This window comes from Mytilus californianus, unplaced genomic scaffold (assembly GCF_021869535.1).
Source record: "Mytilus californianus isolate M0D057914Y unplaced genomic scaffold, xbMytCali1.0.p SCAF_7, whole genome shotgun sequence".
NCBI classification, from domain to species: Eukaryota; Metazoa; Mollusca; class Bivalvia; order Mytilida; family Mytilidae; genus Mytilus; species Mytilus californianus.
Window position 1 is genome coordinate 63,701,702 of NW_026262723.1, and position 18,606 is coordinate 63,720,307.

The following is an 18,606-nucleotide window of genomic DNA, read 5'->3' on the forward strand; positions in this document are numbered from 1 at the left end:
CAACTATTAATGTGTATTGCTACAATTAGTAATCACCTGTGATTTCGTCTGAGCTTAACTATGTAGTTGTTGGATTGAAATATGTTTCTTATACGTGTGCACAAACACAAAATGTCTTAAGCAAATACACTTTAATTTACAGAGAAATTTTATAAACATAAAAGAAAATAACCTCATTTATTTTGAAATTAATATCTTAATCGTTGAAAAAGTAGCAAACTTTGACATTTTGCATCTATAGGAATTATACTGTAATACGTTTTTTAAACGTTGTGTTTACAATATATAACGACATATCGGAGTTGCTGTATTTAACGTAGTTCTTTCTGAGAGAACCATTTTGTTTGGGTTTTCTCTAAAAAAATTGGTTTGCCTTTAATGTTTTTTCGTATCTGTTCCATTTGATTTTGAATATATCATTGCATGCAATATTGTGGAAACGAGCAATGCTTAATTCAGGTATAAATAAAAGAAGGTTATGGGTATACATGTACATCAGTACGGCAAAAAAAACAACAACTCACAAAAAGTAAGACCTCTGGAGGACAACTATCGCATTAAGTGTTATTTTATACATTGTGATGAAAATGATTGATCATAGTTCCCACGACCATCTTTAAGTTAGGTTCATTTCAGAGCAAATCAAAGGACAATTAAAGTATTTAGTGTAGGATGAGATGGTTTCGTGAATCATTTATATGTAGCAATATTCCTTCAACACTATCGCTTGCATATTGAGTATCTCAATCTGGTGTTCTGTGGGATTGCAAATAAATGAATTTAAGTTATTTGAATAAAATACATATTATTTAGAAATATGAAAATAATGAGACAACGCCATAAAACACAATGTTGTGCATGTACATGTATTACTTGCATTCGTTTTATCATTAGCGGTATTACCATGCAGTTTTATTGTTCCATGTAACATAGTCAAATCCCAATGTAGTCTGGACCATTTAAATAATCTTTGTTTAGAAATTCTTTGGAATTAAAGTTGAGTTAATCTTTTAGGTATTTTAAGAGGACAATATTATATGCAGACTTCATTAATTACATATTTATACACGAAGATGATATCTTCTTTTAAGAGCTCGTTAAGTGTATAAATAGAGATTGACGTTTAAAGATTTGTTTGCTTTATTCTACTGCATGTTGCATAAAATTACAGGATACATATCGACGCCTTTCTTTAATGTTTTTGAAAAAGATTAATTTCAAAGGAATTCACACAAAACAGTAAAGAGAGATGGTGACATTATTTTTATAATGTCTGGTAATAAATTAGTTGGAAAATTTATTTCACCATCCCTAAATTGGATACATTTTATTTATACAGATCAGAAAGGATGCTGAGAACGCAAAAACTAGATAAACCTTGCTACGTGTGAATGTGCAAGTTATATTACGTAATAACTAAAAGCTGCATCGCTAAAAACGTTCCGGCAAAACATTACAAGGTTTGTTATGAAAGGAAATTATTTATTTTTATATTTTGTTTTCCCACTGTACATTTTTATTAATGCTGTTAATCCTTAAAATTTGATGATCTGTTCAGAAAAAAATCTTATGCTTATTGTTATAAGTGTGTGTTTGTACATGACTTTTTTGAAATGTTAGTTGAAGAAACAACTATTGCTACTTGAATTAAATGTGCATTTTTGGTTTTGCCAGATTTAAAACTAAATCTGAATGCATGTCGTACAAGTGGAACTATTAGCGCACCGTAAAAGTGGTTCAAATCACCATTTTCCCATCGAAAGTGCATTTGCCTTGTCCGGAGCTTATCAATCATTGTTCTATTACTTCTTCGTGATGTCCATTTTCAACTACAGCGGTAATCTCAGTACCAGAATCTATGACAAACAAGACGATTTCAATTGTGAAATTGTGAATTTTCCACACCTAAGCAGCAATATACCAACTTCACCCGAGTATGGAGTATACATTTCTCAACTCTTACGATATTGCAGTTGATACTCAGACTTTGTAGAACGTCATCGATGTCGGAACAAAAAATTAATGAGCCAGGGTTTTGTCGAAGAACGTCTCTTCCTTTTTTCTCAAGAGATTCACCGGAAAGTACCAAGACCTAATAGATAAATATTCAATGTCTACTTTACAAATAATACAAGATGGCCTTGAGTTATAGATTATAGGTGCTAAAGTTGTGTATCTTTTTATTTACTTAACAGTTTTCCCTTTATTTGTGCTATTACTGGGTTCCTTTTTGTATGACGCTTGATGTGACTCGGTATTTATTCATCCAGCTATCGGCTTTTTTTGGTTTGGGTGTTCCTGTTGCAGGTGGGTCCAAATGTGCAATTCGGAAGCAAGATGTTTTTACAGTGTTGTTTTCATTTTGTTGATCTTTGTCTTTATATTTTACTTAATTTGTGCTTGATTGACAAAGTGTATACTTTATACTGTATGTCACCTACGAAAACTTGTTTGATGTCTTTGTCAGATTTAGTTGTATGTATGCTGAATTTTTTTAGTCGGTTTGTGTTGTATGTCTGTAATGTATGTTTACACAGTTTTGGCTGCTGGACCCAATTATTGTCACATTTACATACTATGTCTGTTTGGGTTGCTCTTTCAATTTTTATCAATATAACAGAACTATAAACAACTGTCATACAAGTGAGAGGTTTAGCTAGTTAAAAAAAAAACGGGTTTATTTCACCGTATTCTGCAGAAAATGCCTGTACCAAGTCAGGAAATTGACGGCTTTTTTCCATTTGTTCCGTTGGTCGATAAAGTCCAACGTTCGATTTTGTCAGTTTTTATGGACTCCCCCCTTTTTAAGTTTACCAGTGGAACTCGGTATTTTTGTTACAATACTTTTTTAAAACGATTTTAACTTTTTGGTACATATTCTTTCTTTGAATTCAGTATGTTTTTGTATTGTCTAGCCTTATCCTGCAAACAGATTTATAAATTGAAATGTTTTAAAATGTCGATTTTTAATGTTATGATTTGACAATTACGTCAATTATAGGCTAAGCTATCTTTTCAATATCATTAGGGATAGTGATCTTATGACCTTGCCGTTATCAGCCTCATTATTTTTTTTATTGAACGAGCGGTTTACTCAAATAATCTCAGTTCTTCGTTGGTCAAAACTCAATTATGACGTCGACTTTCCTTTCTTTTCTCGCGATTGTGATGTTATGAAAAAAAGACCACCATGTCTGATGATGCAACATAGTAAGATCACGATTTTTTGCAGATAATCAAAGAAGAAGGTATACAGTACAGTTGGCCTACATACCATCTTAAAAATTCATTCAATAGAGTAACAGATTCTATCTCTGTATCTCGTACGATACGATATTTATTCTCTCTCGGCAGTTAAATTTTAAACATTCAATATCTAATGAGGAGAAATATCGTATCACACTTGATGCAGTGGTAAAATCTAAAATGTATTATTTACTTTTTGTGACCCAGTAATATGATCCAGTATTTCGTAAAACATCAGCCACCAAATATGAAGCCGTCGGTAAACGACTCTTAGTGTTCTTTACATCATATTTCGCGTGTATACTTTTTGAATTCAAAGTATTGCAACACCATAAATCCTGTATACAGGTTATGTATTTTCAAACACACATCATGATCAAATATCACATATGAAATAGGTGAAATGTCGACACCAGTCTTTATACTTTTTTATACTGCAGGTAGACAAACAACGGATGCTGCTATAACTACATCCATCTCACTTAATGTTAACCAGATGGGGTATGTGTAAGCAGTTTCATTGACATGTATTTGATGTTCTGTACAGATAAATAAGAGAATTAAGTTGTATATACAGTGTTAATATATGCTGGTGTCTTCACTTTCAGTTTTCTGCCTTTACTCTTGTATTGCATACATTCGATCTATGTTAAGTTAAAACTTTCTTTTTTTGCGATCTTTAAAAGTCTTACAGTTGTTTTTTGGTTGTTGCCATTTTTACAGCACGTAGTTGATACAGAAAGATTATACTAAAGAAAAAACATTCAAAACCACGTGCCAGAGATTCCAAGAGTGAAAACAAGCCAACTTTACCAGTTTTTCTTATAAGCATTGCACTGCTATACTTCAAACAATTTTACAAAGATAAATAATGTCAATGGAACTTAAATATATTAGCATACATTTAGAGAAGGTTGCGTTTTACAGACTTGGAGAATTTTAACAGCAAACAAATACTTTACAAAGCTTAATAACCACAATTCCGAATGAAAAGCTAATTTCGAAACATATATGAGAACATGCTTGACAAAATTCTGTTCAACTTTGAACGGTCGTTAAAACGTACACAACGCTCCCGTATGATTGTTTTAGTGTATAAAAATGGCAGTCTTTCGTCGGTTGCTGTCTTATTATTTTTTTCATTTATTGATAAAGCATAAACGAGGCAATTGGTTTTCTCGTTTGAATTGTTTCACATTTTGTCATGTCGGGCCCTCTTATAGGTTGGCAGTAAGTATGGGTTTTGCTTATGTTTGAAGGCCGTATGATGATCTATATCTGCTTAGATCCATGTCTTTTGATAAACTTTTGTGGATAAGATGCCCATTGGCAACCATACCGCATCCCCTTCTTCTTATAACATTCAATTTATTCATTTCAGTCTGTTTATGCATTTGTACTTTAGCGTCTTTAATATTGTTATAATCTGATGAAAAGGTCATGAACCTTATAGACAAGTAGTTCGTTTGCATTGGAAATTGTATATTTTATCTATATGATAAAAAGATGAAAGAAAAAGCAGCCAACAATTGATACACCATACCATATGAGATTAAAATGCTTAAAAATAGCAGATCTATATAGATCGTATATATAACATTTTAAAGTGGTACCTAGTAATTACATTGTATTGACCATTCCACTTTAAATCATTTTAATTAACAAGTCATGATCGTGCATTTAATTAAAATTAATCACACCTCGATAAGTATTTTGGTCTATTAAATTATCTATTTCAGAGTATTAATATATAATCGTTATCAAACCGTTTAATAGTCTTGAGAATATCAACAATTTCATCTTAAATATTTTAAATACAGCACAAAATTTCCTTTTGACATTGATGCGAATAATCGTATTAATGATATTTATCGTAATAAATAATTCCACGCCCGAGTAAGTTTTTGGCGATTGCATTAACTTTATAAAATATATATGCACTTCAAGGTAAAACTAAACGACAAGTTAATTTTATCATCCCTTGTTTGTAAAATATATATATAGTGTACGCCTCTCTATCGTTTAGGTAGTTTAAATACACTATGACACCGCTTGTTTTATCAAAGTTCAGATTAAATCGTTGGTAAATCTGTCCATCAAAGGGTTGATATATACAACGTGCATAGTGTCGCATTTCCAACAACTACTGTTTTCGGTGTTACTTAATTTCAGTTTAAAGTCCGCTTTGAAATTTATGTTTTCGTTCGATGGCATATGTACTGTGTTTCAGTGTCAACACTTACTGTTTAAAACATGTTTAAAAGGATGATTTAAAAGTTTTATTTTTCTAAATGACAAACGATAGATTTTAATTTCAAGGATTTAATCAGCGGATAACAAGAATTATGCAGAAGCTACTGAAAGTGTTTTTTGTACAATTAATATTGTTTTATGTGTGTACATTTTCAAGAAAAATAGGAAGGAGTGTAAAATTGACACATAGGGATAAATTAATGATTGTTAACTACCATAATGATATTAGACGACTTATATATGCTTCCAATATGCAAGCTTTGGTAAGTTTTATTTTCAATTTTTACTTTTGCTCATTCACTTCAAATTATCATATCTTTGGACCTGCTTACCCTTCCGGAGTATCTGAGATAATCCCGGTATTTTTTGGTGGAGTACGTGTTGCCCAGTCGTTAGTTTTCTATGTCATGTTTTGTAGACTGCTGTCTGTCTTTATGTCGTTCGTGTTTTTGTTTTATTGCCATGGTGTAGCCTGTTTGTCTTCAACTTGTGTTTGATATCTCCTGGAACCTTCCGCCTATCTTTAAGACTAAGGAAACAGAGATTACCAAATAAAGTTGGACTTATTCTTAAAGACAAACAGAAATTCTTTGGTGTCCTTTTACAGTTTAAACATCCCTAAAAAATTAGTTAATAATCAAATTCAACACTTAACCAGATTTTTCTTCTCCTTCAATCACATCGCAGCATATAAAATTAGATGAAGCTGTAGGTACCTGGACTGATTGATTGATCAGGAGGTTACTTTAGAGTGAAAGATTTTAAATAAAACTGTCATTATATTCCACATAAATTTATATTGTTTTTATAGCTTACTATGTGGTTTTGGCTTAGCTCAATTCGAAGGCTATACGGCGACCTGTAGTTGCTTAAAATCTCCGTGAATAGTTGTCTCATTGATAATCATACCACATCTCATTATTTTATATATACAATTTAACTCCAATCTTAGATAGACGTTTTGTTGTAACCATTGACATGTACAGCTTGTTAACAACATAAAATTTATTACAACAGTCGTGTTTCTTCAAAGAATTAAGACTAGAATGTATCGTTGTAAGCTTGGTAAAGAATACACTATTGTATCTTGTATTGTCATTTTTGTAATAGTTATACGTGTTTAGTCGATTTGTTTTAAATGATATTTTTGTGTTTTAGTTTGGCTCTGTTCATGTTTTAAGCGATAACTTGCTAGTACTTACATCAGTGTAAGGTAGGAAAATTGGAAAAACATAGGTTAGACTACAGTTTATTGAGATTCGATATTGTCTTTCAACAAATTTTGGAAAAAAAATAATTAGAGGCTACTGCACCCTCTACCTCATCCCCATTACGACGCCTTAAGTTCCTTTAATCTAAATCTTTAACATAGACACAACGTTGATACTAATTTGATGATATTTAGTTTATCTGTATAGAAGTTAGAACGTTTGATAGTCTGTAACGTATATTTTTATGTCAATCAAGCAATTTGTCTTATTGCCATTTCATTCGGTCATTAAATCGAGATTTTCATTTGTTCACTTCCCTGGTGTATGGCTTTTGACATATACGTGCATTGTTACATTGTAACTTGGTAATTCAGAGTTAGTTATTACACTATAACACCCATATTAGTTAACTTGAACAAAATCTGTATTATAAAAATTATACATTACGAACCTTACCAAATTGTGACTTGGATATATGGAGAGTTGTCTCATTGGCACTCATACCACATCTTCTTATACCTATACATTCACGTGCTCCGGAATGGTAATTTGTATATAAGAGTTTCCTTCTCCACTAATCGCATCCGTTGTGTTGCTCATAGCAAAGAACAATTATGTCAGTGACTGGGTATGTTCCATTGCCGAAGTGCCAATTTCGCGGGGGAAAGGGGGGGGGGGGGGGGGGGGGGTCCTCCATTCCTATTAGAATACAACATCCAGTGCGTCTTATGACATAGATCTGTTTTAATCAAAGTGAAACTTGTTAATTACAGATTGCAGAAAACTCGGAATGCCTTCTTGGACATACTTTGGGTTTTCTTTCCCTTCTTCCGAAATATTGTTTCCTTTCGTTGTAAGTAGAGGTTAGTCATTATATTGACTGTATATGAAAGGAAGCAAATGTGTAGTCAAGTTTACGACATCACATTTTAAAATGAGTTTGGCGCCAGGCTCTCGGCTTATTAAAGAATGCATTTAACTAAAGTAGTATAATTGAGAGTACTTCGTGTACATGTATATGTTTATATTGTTGTGCATCGTGTCATTTTAATGATTTAAACATTATAGTGATGAAAATAAGTTTATGTATACTACATGTATTTGTTCCAAACATTTCAATATTCGTGTGTAACAAATGGCGATGTCGTCTATCCTATATTTATCTTTTTAAAATTTAGTATAGCCCCGTTACATTTACGTGCACTTAACCTGCACCATGTTGTGCAAATACTGTGCAATAGAAGAAGTAAATGATCTATGTATAAAACAAACACCCATCTATCATAAATTTTAATAACATTACGACTATTTAAGATTAAATGCAAGTCGTATACAGGTACAATGGACGACTGAAATATAGCTTCTCAATTATAGATATAGTAATCAGATACTTGGGTGTTGTAAATAAGGAAATTGTCGTCCAAGGAATATAACTAAATCTTCTTTGTTGACCATGTGACTATTTGCTTGGATAGCTGAAATGCTGTTGGATCGTTTACTTTGTCTAATATATTTGTTACATGCATCACAGAATAAACGAAGTCCTTTTAACTACATCTCTTAGTGATAATTTATTTTGCAAGTCTTTTTTTTTATATAAACGACGAAAGGCTGCCTGCAGAAGCATGTTTATACAATAGACATTGTTATTCAATATTTTATTTCTTTTTATTATTAATTTAATGTGCCATTTAATATTTTGACTTTATCGGATATAATTCGAGATACCAAACTATTTACCAAGCTTGACTTATACGTTTTAAATTTGCGAACCCTGTATACAGTGTTTTTGATAGACACTGTCGTTCTCCAATTTCTGTGATTGATAATTTTTTTCACCTTTGTGAGATCTGTTTTATTGACTATAGAATGTAAATAAAAGAAGACGTGGGTATACGCCAATGAGACAGAAATTTACTGTCAGGAAAATTCAGTTATACTTTTTTTTAATATAAATTCATTTTTTATGCTGTTGAAAACTAATAATAGTATATAGCAAACAGATTGTCGTTCAGAATATTTCAGGCCGGGAAAGACTTATCCTCAAAGAAGCAAACGTTTGGCCATTTAAGACTTTCTTCAATCAATTTGCTAATGGCAATTTACAAAATCAACACCAGATGTATGATTTAATAGCTATTTTATTTGTATATTATGCAAAAATTGGTATTTAATGTTTGTGATTTTAATTTATTCGTGTATAATAATCACATAATGGACGAACATTTCTTCTAATCAGTTGGTAAATGGTGCCTCATTTCTTGTGTCTTCAAGCTAAATGACCAGTTGACTATGAAAAAAAAATATAACAAATATTTGGTACGATCTTCTGTAAAATAATTTAATTTATAAAGTATTATATTATTTAATAGATATGAAATATGACTATGACACGTTAAATTTGATATACATAGAACTGTATATAATAATTAACAGTCAAATTACAGTTTCGCCCTTTCGATAAAGTTCTTTATGTAAGTACTAAATTTGATCATATAGGGATTTAAACGGTAAAAATGTATATACCCCCAACATTGACAACCAACTTGACCTTCATGACTTATCGCGAACTTTCTGACAAACTGCTGTATACTACTTAATACTTATTCTAGCAGATACCCAATTATTTCAAGAATACAAGCATAGCAAAGAGAAATCTGTTAGAAGAAGTATATTTTAAGATTGTTAGAGAAGAAAAGAATATTAGACAAAGTTGTATTTCCGACCTATAGATCACAGATCCTCAGGTTTTGATTGATTGGTTATGTCTGTTTAACGTCCAGCAGCAAGTAGTACATACATATTCAGGTCGATAGCATATTAATGAAATATGAATATGCCCTGCTTTAAACTAGAAACATAGCTGATTCGGGATTATATATATATATATAATGTGCTAGCTAGTGACAGCCCACATGAAGACATATTATTCAGACTCAGTTGGGATTATAATATAATGTGCTAGCTACACTTGTGACAGCCCACATGAATACATATTATTCTGACCCCGAGCCAATCAGCAAAGCACTACTAAACAATACAATTCGTAAGAATGCTTGCAATTACTGAAAGTAAGCCCAATTGACGTAAGGGATAACTTACTAATATATAGATCATATTTGCCTACATTCAAATATCAACGTCTGTACTTCTGAGTAGATTTTATACAGTTACTTTATTTATGAACAGTGCAGGAATACACAACAACTTGTTTATAACGTGATATTTTAGTTTGTTCGATGTCTGATGACAATTCATGTTTTAAGTTGTAGTGGTTAGCTGTCAGACACAAAACAAAACATGTTAAAAGGTATCAGACTGAATTTGTCATTTTCTCCAGAACGACAAAAAGGTATCAGACTGAATTTGTCATTTTCTCCAGAAAGACAAAAAGGTACCAGACTGAATTTCTCATTGGTCACCAGAGAGACAAAAAGGTATCAGTCACAATTTCTCAATATCTCCGGAGAGACAATGTTTAATTACGTATTCTATAGCTTTAAATGAGAATCAGGTAAACTTTAATAAATTTAGATTATTAATGATAAAACTAGCAAACTAGCAATAAATGCTTATCATAATTTCGATGATACTCGCCAACATGGCAAAATAATAAAATGCACTTACATGTACGAGGTAAGACATGTATTATTACATGTTTTATAATTACCAATCTTGCTATCAAGGACTGTGCTGCAGTGAAAACGCGTATCAGATCATTTATGCAAAATCTGAAGATAAGTGCTCGTTCTGATCAACTTACTTGTTTTGACTGTTTTGATAATGTTTTTGTCTGGATAAGTATAAACAGAAGGAAATCATCATTTTGAATTCATTCAAAGAACATATTCTGACATTGAAATCCCTACGCAATAATTGTTAATTTTTTTCTGAATATTGAAGTACATACTGTAAGAATTTCTTATAAATAATTATATACAACAGTGCCGCAAAGTGGAGTTATTGGCTATACAATGCAAACAACGAAATATTGTTTCAAGATTTTTTCCTCCTTGATACATGTATAAGGTGCTAACTGGGATTGTTTTAGTTTTAGGCAATCTTGAAGGATGGTTTTACCCTCAGATGCCTGCTATTGTCTATATATATATATATCTTTATAAAATGGGTAGAAAAAAAAATAAATAACACTTTGTAAAGTATTTTGCTCCCAGAGTGCTTTGCTGTATTTATTTTCATTAAGAAAGCCAATGAGGAATCAATACCAAAAACAAGAGCTGTATTACCAAAAGGGACTTACATGTACAGCCAAATTCATCTAAAGTCAACTACACCTGAGGGGGATGGAACCTTAGTTTCTTAATGATTTATAAATTTATAAAAGGACCATTTCAGAAATGTGGAAGTGATTTTTTTCTGAGTAAGCAAATAAAAGAGTTATATCATTCTTCATGTATGTTTTATAGCGTCATAGTATACCGTATAATAAATATAGATTCTTCAACTGCACTGAGTGTGACACGATATTTCTACACTGGAGACAGTTATATTTTTAAATTCTAAGAGAGAGGCTCGCCGAGCGTTATAAATATATAAAATTTAACAGTCCAGAATGGAGAAATATCATATTGCACGAGATTTGGTGGTAGAATCTGTTTCTCTGATGATTTTTTGACGATATGCAGACAAACTTATTATAATAATTAACCTTCTTTTCTAATTATGATCTACAAAAAGATGTGTTCTTTTCTATGAAACGTCATCAGACATGGTCGCTTTTTTTCATGACGTTACAATAGGAAATTCAGAGGAAAGCAAGCAAATTTTATGTCATAATAGAATTTTGACCAAGAAGAACTGAGATCAAACGAACCACACCTTGATTGAATATAGAAGTTATCAACAGGTCAGGAAAAAAATAAATCGGCGAAGAATTAAAGAAAATAGTTTAAGAAATGGGCACACCTTTCTGTTGCCTTTAAATACAAATTTTACTCTAGTGAATGATTGCTGTTTTTTTTTTACACATTTATTGAAGTAAAGAATGAAAATAAAACAATTTTATCATGCGTACAAGATATGTACATTTGATCTGACAAATTATCACGACTGAAGTGATTGTTGCAACGATAACTTAGTATTATCACAACATTTTATTCGTATAGTTTGGTTGTCCTAATATTTATTATTTACATTGAAATGATACAACATATCGTTGTATGTAATCTTTCAACCCATTAATGGTGTAACATTCAAATTAAGCCTAATCAGCAATCAACACCCAATGGGAACAGGTAAATCACTGAAATTGATAGGGTTTTATACATTAAACAATTGCCTGGGGTTGTTGGACAAACACCAAGACAAAATCTCCATATAATATACACCTTTCACTTGTAAGCCAACTGATTGTCTTCAAGTTGCATTCCTAAATGTCTCTAAAAGGTTATTGCGTTATCTAGGATTCAAACAATACTTCTACAAAATTTCAGTGCGTTTGGAGTGGTGCTTGCAATGTACATATTCAGTAAACGTGTCCTTCCTTCATTTAATGTGTTGTCACTTACATGTACATGTGAAAGTACAAATTATTTATCTCTATATTAGACCTCAATTCGTTTCAAATAACTTGAGATAAAAATGTAAAAACATGGTCCCATAACCCCGATTTTATTTATCTTTTTAATCTCGTAGTGCTTTTTAAGTTCGCCGTCTTATATCTACCTGTAGTTAAGGCGGTGTTGTTTTTTCGATGATACTTAATACATATAGCCTCTTGAAGAAATATACATTAATCTTGATTCTCTGAATAATTGAAGTGTATTTCGGTTATCGTTATTACATATTTTCTAAACATAGTACGATCTTAAGGTTTCTTTCGGATTTTTTGTCGTTAGGTGGCTGTCTGCTTACATATAACCCACAACTCCTACTGTTTCATCATAATTATTTTAGACTATTAATAAACTGTTTGTTAGACAAAAACAAAATGTATAAAATATCATATTTAAATGTATACACTGAATTTTATTCCTATTTTCTTTCTCACGAAAATATTTTGGGGGCTTGATTGGAATTTGTATATGGTCATATATCTTAATTTAATATAAATAGACTGTCATTAATGCCATATTTGACTTTATCCTTAAATTACAACCAAGGATAATACTCTAAAAAGTGCATTTAATTGAAGAAGCAACATTTAACTTAATTGTCATGTTTCACTGAGAACAGACTCTGAATGTTATTTTCTAAAAGGTCAGTGTCCCTAATTTTCATGTCATGTATTATGTCAATATGTATGTTCGCTTATCTATATCGACTTTTGCTAGAATAAGCTTGTAAGGCTGTCTCTGTTGACAATCGTGATCCATATCTTTCAGTTTTTATTAAAGGTTTACTGTTTTAAGTGTTTAAATGTTATTTTCGTGTGATGTTTGTTCTTTCAAAATCTAATGATTTTCAATTTGACTTCCTTTTTTAATAGTATATTTGTGTACACAACAAATTCCTATGATCTTTATTTCAAAGCATGTTATTATGAATTGTACAGGTAAATACAAACATTCCCATGTTAAACATGACATCAATAAAATGAAAATCAGCAGTCATTCGAAAAAAGGTAGACCTCGTCTAAATTAGGTAACGAAATATTGCGTATAGGTATTAGTAAAAACACACAAGGTCGCACGTTCAATACCAAACAAGGTAAATACACTTTCTTATATTGACAAGATAACTTACCTTATGTTCTTTCTACCAAAGAGATACATGTACATATACATGCACATAATGTGTATTCTCAAAAAGATCTTATCCATGCCGCATGAATCAATCGTTTATTAAGAAATCAAAAGAACATATATAATGTAAATATTTGGAAAATCGGTATTTAGAAGTTTGAAGAGCTCATACAGACTTTTTGTACAACCAATAAATAGAGGCCTACCTCCTTTCTTTATGCTTTTTGTTTGAAGGGCGTGAATAAATTTTGTGTCCTAAATTGGTACGCCACATACTATATCCTTTTTTCCATTGCCAACGTTCCACTTTGAACTTATAGATCTGCTTTGCCTCCTCGTTTTCAACTTTTAAATAATAAACATGCATTTTACAGTGAAAAAAAAAACTGGTGCGTCGTGATAATAGAAAATATAACTCTTCTTGTCGTTAAGGAGAATAAGTTAATTGTGTGCTTACCTTCTTAACCGTACGGATTTAAAAATGAAGAAGTTACTTGGAAACCATAATTATATGTATATAATAAAACAAGTTGAAAAAAGTACATACATAATATAAAGTAGTAAAAAGCTCGTTCCTTATATCATGTATAAACATATAATTTCCAAGTGTTTCTGATAGTGCTATACTATTCTGATAGTGCTATACTATAACATCATATACCGAAAATGTTCTATAATAGTGTAATGCTTACATGAATGTAAATTGAATAATAATCTTAAATGTATGTGGGTTAGACGTATACATATATTGAAATGGGATAATCATTGCACAAGGAAATGTGTTGCATTATCATGACCCAAAGGTGTATAAATAACTTTATTTTTACAAAACAAACTATTTCTTAACAAATGCCCAAGACAAACCCTCACTCCAACATGTAAGGTTGGGATTAATCAGACCTACCCTGTATATTTAATCTTTGATTATTGGAACAGTCATCCATACTTTAATTGAACTCAAAACGTTTTTACTGCAAATAACAAAACATGTTTACCCTCTTGACCCTAGGGAATAATATCCCTTTTAAATTGTCATAGTGACTCGATTTTGGAAATGGTTAATCTTGCCTGCATATAATTGGAATTTGCTTATATTTTGTTTTCTATTTATAGTTTAGTTTCGTACAAATACGGACTATTGTGGTGTTCCCGTGACCTATACAGCTTTGGTAGTTAAGGGCTGTATGTTGAAAACATTTCCAATTGGAAGCTTGTGCCAAGTCAAATTATCTAGGCCATTTGTTATTCGTTGTTGTTCGTCTTTGCATGTGAGAAATTGCAGAAAACGTTCTAAACATCAGAGTTCTATTTTGAAGAAAAAAAAACTATCATAAATGACTCGAATGTATGATCCGCCTTCCAGGGCATGGGATTACTAATGATATAGTTTTGGTCTGTGCGATCGTCTGCCCGTTCCGATAACGCATGTGGTTCAGGGTCAAGGTAATCTAGAAAGAAGAAGATATTTAACAACATTAAAAAATCATTCATCAGCAGTTGATATAGTAATCTAAACATACAAAATTTATTAGATCAAATGTATTTAACCGCCATAAAGGACGATTTTTTCTATTAGCAAATTCTGTAAATTATTTTGAAATTTGAGAATATGACATTTAAATATTAAACAGTCAATACTACAAAAAAACGAGAATATTGCATAACTTTAATAGGTTCTTGTGTAGTCATCATGATATTTGAATATCATTGCCAAATTGATAGTGTCATATAATGTTCATGCTGTATACTGCAAGCTTATTAGTTTGATTGAAATACTGTTTGATAGCAGGTATTCACAGAAGATAAAAAAATAATTTGCTGACAACCTAATTTTCATATTTCAATCGAAAATTCTTCAAATATCAGACTGTATACACGTTTTCAGAATGTTTTATTATTTGATCCAAGTTTTTTAAAACATCTTGGCACGCGATTTACGTTAGAATGTCTCAAGATGATATATTGAGTTTCCGGTATTAAAAGGAGTCAATTTGATTGGATAAAATTATGACAAGGTCATCAGTTGCGAGCGTATCTGATGTCAGATGTCTGGACACAAAATAAAAGACATATTTGAGGTTTTAAACTGATTTATTGCTTTTCAGCACTCAAGCATAGTCTTATTTACAAATAATTATTACAGTTGGTAATATCTTCCCGATAAAATACAGGTTAAGACACTCGTATTGCATAGTCGATGACAAACAGAACGCCTATTAAGACTCGATGTTTATATATATGGTTATTAGATTTTGTTTGCTTGCTTTTTCATTAACATTCACCTTTGATAGCCCTTAATAAATCTTGCCCAAATTCAGATAGGACTTTTGAACACTTGTAATGCTACGCACAAAAGCGCGTACATGCTTAAATATATGTAGAACATAATATATTACAAGTACGTCTAAACAAGTGACAACTCTACGACAGATCCATTAATTGGATCACCAGTGGAGGTGATACAAGGCTGAAAACACATATTATATTCATACTTACTCTAAATACCAGCAAGCACAATGTTAATTCTGCAAATTTGCGGAAGCAATTCCGCAAATTTTTGTTCTTTCCTCGCCGGGATTCGAACTCATTTTTGTTCTTCCTTCGCCGGGATTCGAACTCATGCATGGGTTCGAATCCCGGAGAGGGAAGAACAAAAATTTGTTTCCGCAAATTTGCAGATTTAACATTGTTGTATTGATATTTAGAGTAATTATGAACATAATATATTATATATTAACAGAATATATGAGATCGCTCTTTATAAAATTTCCCGTAATTCAGGAAAGATTTCTGAACGCTTGTAATGTTACATGTATACAATTTCGCGTAAATACTTATATGAAGTCGCCTATCAGAAGATACGACAGAGTTTTAAAAAGCAATCTTATTTTTAGAAATCGAAAGGAGTGTGAGAAGCATTTATTCTTTTAGTGCTGTAAAGTACATATGTCTATAATGCGTGTGAAATGAGTAATTTGCTATTTCACACCTTTAACTAGAAACAAACAAATATATTACAACAGGGCTTTTAAGATGCTTACAATGCCCGTCACTTTTAAGTTTTTATTTGTCATAAAACACGTTTGGTTACATTCACTTAGATGGTTCCTGTCGTGCACGTTTGGCTGGCTGTGTAAACAGACATTCAACATAAGAAACATTTAAAGGGAAGCTATCTTGTTGGGTAAACCAAGACCGCGAATATTCAATTGAAGATTTTTGTGTCTGGCGGAGTTATTGAACAATTCTTGGTGATCTAGATTGTTCGTAGACAATACGAATAATATTTTACTATTTTCCTCTGGAATATCAGTACATGAAGTTCTGGCCAAAATCTGAATTTTTGGAAGGGTTGCAGAAAGTTTGCATACTGAACAAGCATATACTCTCTTTGGTGATACGTAGGTTATCTGTTATCTGTAAAGAAAAATTTCGAGCTCTATTCAATGTGACACGTGTTTGTTGCAGTAGTAATACATGTATATAAATCCGATCATTTCAGAACAAATCAGACATATTTACGACTTGAAAAACGTTCAATATATAAAATCGTTTGCTCTAAAAAGTAGATTATCACCAAGGAAAGCACCCTACAACCAAACATTGCTTTATATACATTTTTTGGTTTGTACTTAAAACTTTCTTTATTAAAAAATATACTTAATGAATTTATAATGTATACAAATTTAAATGTTCCTACTCATGCTATCGCAAAACCTTTCCGAGAGAAATTGTAATTTTGTTTGTAAACTTTTATACTAGTCGGGTCTAGTGCACACACACACATGTAAATATTTAGCAGAAAGTTTTATATATTGTATATCACATTTGCTCATGTAGTATTTGCTGTAATGGGAATGCACTTTAATTTAAAAGGTACAAATTCACTTTGATACATGCATGATATTAAACTGCTAATAAATCATTTATTGTTAATGTATGTACTTATACAGTTATATGTAACGTTTTCTCATAACCTTAATTATAATACTTCATTCATAAAATATATAAAATGACCTGCAGTATAAAATACCGAAAGAGAAAGATTGAAAATGATAAAACTTTATTATTTTGTTGTCCGACTTAGATAACTTTTAAACTCGTATTTTTTTGACCTGATATCGTTGAGCAGTTAGTTGATATGTTTAGATCTTTTGATGATATTTAGCCTTTAACGCCCAAACATGCCCACTGGCTTTGAAATCTGTCCAAAAACAAAGTATATTAAGCAAAACAGTTATATTCTTTACGATTTAATTTTTAATTAACGCAAGATTTATAACTGTGAGAAACTGAAAGTTTATATATATTTTTGTATGTGGTTATATTAACTGCAAATGCTTTCATCTAAAATCTAAATCCCCGAGAAACAAATGTAAAGTACAATCTTATAAAAACATATTATAGTAAGCATACACAAGAAAGGCGCAGTTCATACCAAGTACTGAAACTTCCACATTCATTTTTTTTTTTTTAATATTTAGACATTTTGATTGACAGTTGAAGATTTCAGTTTTGTAGGCATTTACTTGATTGCTAGAAACTTGTATACAGTTGATTTTATAACACTATTATCATATTAGGATTGTCAGGTTGGATTAACTCATGTAAATAGATATAAGAAGATTTGGTATGAGTGCCAATGAGACAATTCTCCATCCAAGTTACAGTTTGTAAAAGTAAACCATTATAGGTCAAAGTACGGCCTTGGCTTAGTCCGTATCATTGCTTTGCAAAGACCGTCGTAAGGTTTTGAAGACAAACAGCATAATATATACACAAATACTTCTTGATCAAACAAAATCAAACTCGGCAGGAATTCTCTTGGTTGAGTCTCCCTGTACTTTTTTTTTTTTTTGCTGTTGTTCTAATTCGAAATACAGCATGGGCACTAAAGCCAATAATGTGATGAGATGAGCTGAAAATTTCAAAGATCTTTTAAAGAAACCAATAACGCTGTTTATTTGTTATATGGTATGAATGATAATTATATGACCATCTAAAGAGGAAGAAACCTAGGTGGAACAAATTGATATAAAACCGTATACGGCAAAACACGTCAACAGATTCCGATGAAAAACTGTTTTGCTGTTTTAATAAATATAACGATAGGTGACGATTTGGATTTTGGTTCTACTTTAAACTATAATTTGCAGAACATACAATTAACTTCAGATCAAGGTATACTCGGA

At 31.4% G+C, this 18,606-nt stretch overlaps 1 protein-coding gene across 3 annotated transcripts in view; it reads left to right on the forward strand.

Annotated features, from left to right (window-relative positions):
• The first annotated feature begins 1,298 nt into the window (after window positions 1-1,298).
• LOC127707777 (uncharacterized) overlaps window positions 1,299-18,606 on the forward strand; it is a 42,420-nt gene continuing 25,112 nt past the window's right edge. The window contains exon 1 of one of the 3 annotated variants that reach the window (XM_052212539.1): window positions 1,299-1,460. In XM_052212539.1, coding sequence (XP_052068499.1) covers window positions 1,392-1,460 — 69 coding nt within the window. In that variant the 5' untranslated portion in view covers window positions 1,299-1,391. Of the gene's footprint in view, window positions 1,461-5,267; window positions 5,763-18,606 lie in introns of those variants that run through there. The other 2 variants (XM_052212538.1, XM_052212540.1) reach the window with 2 other exon arrangements.